This window comes from Chiloscyllium plagiosum, chromosome 19 (genome assembly GCF_004010195.1).
Source record: "Chiloscyllium plagiosum isolate BGI_BamShark_2017 chromosome 19, ASM401019v2, whole genome shotgun sequence".
NCBI lineage: Eukaryota > Metazoa > Chordata > Chondrichthyes > Orectolobiformes > Hemiscylliidae > Chiloscyllium > Chiloscyllium plagiosum.
The window spans coordinates 14,931,295-14,937,294 of record NC_057728.1 but is presented as its reverse complement, the minus strand read 5'-3'; the positions used below and the strand labels follow the sequence as shown (position 1 = coordinate 14,937,294).

The window sequence follows — 6,000 nt, the reverse complement described above, 5'->3', positions numbered from 1 at the left end:
CCACTTCCCCTCCTCTCTTGCCTCCCTTTCTATCCTTCCTGTAGCATTTGTATCCTGGAACATTAAGCTGCCAGTCCTGCCCATCCCTGAGCCATGTTTCCGTAATTACTATGATATCCCAGTCCCATGTTCCTAACCATGCCCTGAGTTCATCTGCCTTCCCTGATAGACCCCTTGCATTGAAATAAATGCAGTTTAATTCATTAGTCCTACCCTGCCCCTGCCTGCCCTGACTGTTTGACTCACTTCTGTTCTCAGCTGTACCCGTCTCAGATCGATCTCTTTCCTCACTATCTCCCTGGGTCCCATCCCCCCCAACCTTAAGAGTTTAAATCCTCCCAAGCAGTTCTCGCAAATCTCCCTGCCAGTATATTAGTCCCCTTCCAATTTAGGTGCAATCCATCCTTCTTGTACAAGTCACTTCTAACCCAACAGAGATTCCAATGATCCAAAAATGTGAATCCTTCTCCCATACACCATCTTCCAGCTCAGCGAGCTAACTTACATACTTATTTACTCTGACTTTTTAAAATCATAAATATACACTGTCTTTCAGTTCCGATGTAAAACCAAAATCCCATCAGCTAGTTCAACTCTATACGACAGATCCCATTGTATTTTTCAATAAGAACAGTAAGCCTTTTACACATCAATGCTTATGTTCTCCAAGACCACCATCAAAAAAAAATCTCGTTAGTTATTAATCCCATTCATTTTGTGGACCCTTATTGCCACATGTATAATAACAGAGGTATTCACTGTATATGAAGTGTAATGTAACTATTTCACAAAAAAGAACTGTTTCTTTTTAGTCTTTTCAGTAATAAAATCTAAATAGTGACAGATTTTATTATAATAACCACAACCACCCTATTATTCTTACAGATAGCTGAGATTTCCTTACAAGTTTGTTTCTCAATTTCCCTCTGACTATTGGGGGGTCTATAATATAATCCCAATGAGGTGATCATCCCTTTCTTATTTCTCAGTTCCACCCAAATAACTTCCCTGGATGTATTTCCGGGAATATCCTCCCTCAGCACAGCTGTAATGCTATCCCTTATCAAAAAATGCCACTCCCCCTCCTCTCTTGCCTCCCTTTCTATCCTTTCTGTAGCATTTGTATCCTTAATTTATTTGGGTTAATTGTAATGAAGAAAACAGGAACAGCCACTTTGAAGTTAACATTATCCAGTTTCCCCAAAGGAAGTTTGCCCATGTTTAGACAATCTTGTTGATTGGTGATTTAGAATATATTTCCTGACATCAGTTGACTCTCCAAAGTGAAAGTTACTTTGGTTTCACTTGAAGCTTGCTTCCCCCATTTCATTTTGCAGCAGAATCTGACTCACAGTGGGATGGCTGTAGATATTAAGAATTTACAACCTGCCGATTTTTCTAGTTGAAAAATACTTGTGTTTTCTTCAAGCAGTGGCCTCAGACTCACCTGAAGGTCGACCACATCAGCACAGGAACATGTTCGAGAGCAGCATTGCCATGAAAAAAGTCAAGTAAAGCACAGTAAAGCACAAACTGCAAACAACGATCTCCAGCCATGGCACTTCCAGACCCTTGCCTCCAAAATTATGACACACTGAAATGAAAAACATAAACGTATTTTTGTTAAAAATCAAACTGCCCTGGCCAGATTTCAGTAATGCCCAGAACCAACTAGGTTCATCTGGTATTCTCTTGTTTTGTAGAAAACACTGATAAAATACGTGGGCGGGAAATGAAATTAACTCAAGAGCACTTTGGAGAAAAAAAGACATGACAAAGAATTCAGCATTTCCGAATGCAAAATGAAGCAGTGACATAAGGAGTGTGTGTTGTTTTCTAATCAATAATGAGAACATAACATCTTAACTTTAAAATAACCAAGCAGCTAACGGCTTCAAATGTAAATACTCCTTCCATTTCTCATGTTTCATTTCTGAACTGATTTTCTGGAAAAAAAGAGTGTCAGAAGATCCACAGTGCAATAACAAGTTTACAGTATTTTCAGAATAAGTTATAAGAAAAATTGCAGTGCAGATTTCCTGCATGCACCAACTAAATCATAAATCAATCCCTCATAAATGGTTTAGCATTTTATTACACAGCTCTCAGAGGAAATCCACTGCTTATGACATTTTGGATTTCAGAGCAGAAAGCAGTTCATTCTTCAATAATAGTTAATTAATGGTTAACCTTGTTCCAAACTTTGTAACCATAACATCATCAAAAAAATGGTGGACAAGAACTGACCTACTGCAATTTCAAACAAGCTCTACACAGACATTAGGGTGAAATATTTCCACATCGCAGATCAATATGGGAAATGGTCAATATGAACAGTTTTCAATAAGAATCACACCAGCTTCGAAATGTTAACTCAGTTTCTGTCTCCACAGATGCTGTCAAACATAGATTCATGGAGCTGTACAGCATGGAAACAGACTTTTCGGTCCAATTCGTCCATGCTGACCAGATATCCTAACCAAATCTAGTCCCGTTTGCCAGCACCTGGCCTATATCTCTCTAAGTTCTTCCCATTTGTGTACCCATCCAAATGCCTTTTAAATGTTGTAATTGTACCAGCCTCCACAACTTCCTTTGGCAGCTCATTCCATACACGTACCACCCTCTGTGTGAAAGATGTGTCCCTTTCGTCCCTTTTAAATCTACCCCCTCTCACCTTAAAGCTATGCTCTCTACTTTTGATTTTCCTATCCTGGGGAAAAGACCTTGGCTATTCACCCTCATGATTTTATAAACCTTTATAAAGTTTGCGTGTAGGTTTGCTCACTGAGCTGTAGGTTTGATATCCAAATGTTTCATTACCTGGCTAGGTAACATCATCCGTGGCGACCTCCAAGTGAAGCGAAGCTGTTGTCTCCTGCTTTCTATTTATATGTTTGTCCTGGATGGGGTTCTTGGGGTTTGTGGTGATGTCATTTCCTGTTCGTTTTGTGAGGGGTTGATAGATGGTATCTAGATCTATGTGTTTCTTTATGGTGTTGTGGTTGAAGTGCCAGGCCTCTAGGAATTCTCTGGCATGTCTTTGCTTAGCCTGTCCCAGGATAGATGTGTTGTCCCAGTCGAAATGTTTTTTTTCCTCCTCAACCTGAGCTACAAACCTTCACAAACCTTGCTCTATAAAGCTACCACTCAGCCTCGAACGCTCCAGGGAAAATAGCCCTCGCCTTTTCAATCTCTCCCTATAGCTCAAGCCCTCCAACCCTGGCAACATCCTTGTAAGTCTTTTCTGAACTCTTTCACGTTTCACAACATCCTTCCAATTGCAGGGAGACCAGAACTGAATGCAGCACTCTAGAAGTTACCTAACAAATGTCCTGTACAGCTCAGCTGCAACATGACCTCCCAACTTAATGCATTGACTAATGAAGGCAAGCATACCAAACACCCTATTCACTATAATGTCTACCTGCAACTCTACTTTCAAGGAACTATGAACCTACTGAGTTTCTCCAGCATTCTCTTTTTTCATTTCAGATTTCCAGCAGTTTGTCTTAATTTGAAACACTGGTCAGTCAATAGGCCAGCTAACAGTAGCTACATGGAAGGACAGTCTTTAAATCAAGAGATAATGAGGGCATGAAAAAACGGCTGTACGTTAATCATGCATGGTTTTAACCTTAATGCAGATTAGGAAAGTCAGATTGGCAGAGGTAGCCAACGTGGAAGAATTAATTGGATACAGTGCCATAAAATTTTAAAAAACACAGTCGATGCTGGAAATCTGACAGTGAAACTTAGAGAAACTTAGCAGTTCTGGCAGAATCTGTGGAGAGAAAGCAGAGTTAATGTTTCATATCCAGCGATCTTTCTTCAAAATCCCTTAGGCCCCTTAGTAACTGAGGCTGGCAAATTAATAAGGGGGAACCAGGAAATGGGAGAGGAATTGAATAAATACCTTGCAATAGTCTTCACCACAGAAGACACTAACAATGTTCCAAAAATTAAATGGGAAAAGGGGAAATGGAAATTAATGCTCAATAGAAGAAAATCTATTAGGGAAACTAATGGGGATAAAGACTGATAATCCCATGGGCCTGATGGGATATATCTTAGGACATGAGAAACAAAGTAGCTACAGAGATGGTGGATGTATTGGCAGTAATCTTCCAAGAATCCTTAAATTCTGGAAAAGTGTCAGCGGATTGGAAAAATGCCAGTGTAACACCTTTATTCAAAAAGGGAATGAGACAAAGAACTAGAGATCGGTTAGCTTAATGTCTGTCATTGGAAAATTGTTAAAGACTATTATAAAGAATGTAAAAGTACAGAATTCAGTTTTACATAATATCAAGCAGAACCTTCTGAAAAGGCAACAAACAGTACAGACAAAGGAGACATAGTGGATGTAATCTATTTGGATTTTCAGAAGGCATTTGATAAGGCACTGCATGTTAGTCAATGTAACAAAATAAGAATCCAATGGGTTGGGGATAGTATATTCACATAGATAGAGGATTGGCTCACTAACAGGAGACAGAATTTTGAAGTAAGGGAGGCAGCCTGTAACAAGTGGAATGCCACCAGCTCAGGTTTGGAGCCACAATTATTGACAATAAATGACTTTGATTAAATGTACTGATTGAAACTTAAGGAACACTGAGAGGTCTGGATAGAGTGGCTGTGGAGAAAATGCTTCCAATAGTCAGAGAGACTGGAACCTGAAGGCACAGTCTCAGAGTGAAGGGACAACCCTTTGGAACTAAGATGAGGAGGAATTTCTTTAGCCAGAGGGTGGTGAATCTGTGGAACTCACCACTACAAGGGGCTGTGGAGGCCAAGTTACTATGTGTGTTTAATCCAGAGATAGATAGGTTCTTCATTGGTAAGGGGATCAAGAGTTACAAGGTTAAGGCAGGAGAATGTGATTGAGAAAAATATCAGCCACAATTGAATGGTGGAGCAGACTGGATGAGCCAATGGCTTAATTCTGCTCCTACATTTTATGGTCTTAAAGCTATATTTGCGGATGACACAAAAACAGGTGGAAAGGCAAGTAGTAAGGATAACACAAATTGTCTATAGAGGGATATAGACTTATTAAATGAGTGGTCAAAGATTTGCCAGATGGAATATAATGTTGGAAAAATATGAGGTTATACACATTAGCAGGAAAATCAGAGGAGCTGAATATTACTTAAATGGAGAAAGACTGAAGGAAGCTACAGCACAGAATGATTTGGGAGTCCTTGTGTGTAAATAACAAAAGGCTAGCATACTAGATCAGCAGGTACCAGCAGCCATAAATATAATATTGCTCTATATTTCAAAGGGAATGAAGCGTAAAAATAAGTTAAGTCTTGTTAAAATTATACAAGACACTAGCTAGACCAAATATGGAATACTGCAAACAGTTTTGGTCCCCTTATCTAAGGAAAGATATATTAGCATTGGAAGTAGTCCAGAGGTTCATTAAGTTGATCCCAAGCATCGAGAGATTATCTTATGAAGACAGGTTGAATAGGTTGGATCTGTTTTGAGTGGATTTAGAAGAATAAATTAGTGAAACATACATGATTCTTAGGGTACTTGACAGGGAAATGTGAAAAGTTGTTTCCCTTTATGAAAGACTTTAGGACTAGACATTATACTCTCAGACCAGTGGTCTCTCAGTCAGGACAGAAACGAGAAGGATTTTCTTTTTGCAGTTATGGAAGTCTTTACCACAGAGGGCTGTAGAGGCTGTGTCAGTAAAGATATTCAAGGCTGAGATAAACAGATTTTAATCAGTAATCAAGGTTTATGAGGAAAGTGAATCAAGGATGATCTCAATGAATGGCAAACTCGACGGGCTGAATGGCCTACTTCAACTCCTCCAGCTTATTGTCCGGTTGGAGGCAGCATGCACAGATGCATAGTAATGCAGAGACTTGAGCAAACAGCTCTGCCAACCATCCAACCCAAACTTTGGGTCTGCTACGTGGATGACATCTTTGTCATTACTAAACAAAACAAATTAGAGGAAACCGTCAAGACCATCAA

The 6,000-nt window shown here is 39.5% G+C and overlaps 1 protein-coding gene across 2 annotated transcripts in view; it reads right to left on the bottom strand.

Annotated features, from left to right (window-relative positions):
* Positions 1-1,579, bottom strand: part of LOC122559372 (V-type proton ATPase subunit S1-like) — a 46,980-nt gene extending 45,401 nt beyond the window's left edge. For both annotated transcript variants that reach the window (XM_043708821.1, XM_043708822.1), the window contains exon 1: positions 1,448-1,579. In XM_043708821.1, coding sequence (XP_043564756.1) covers positions 1,448-1,557 — 110 coding nt within the window. In that variant the 5' untranslated portion in view covers positions 1,558-1,579. The remainder of the gene's footprint in view (positions 1-1,447) is intronic.
* Positions 1,580-6,000: the final 4,421 nt, after the last annotated feature.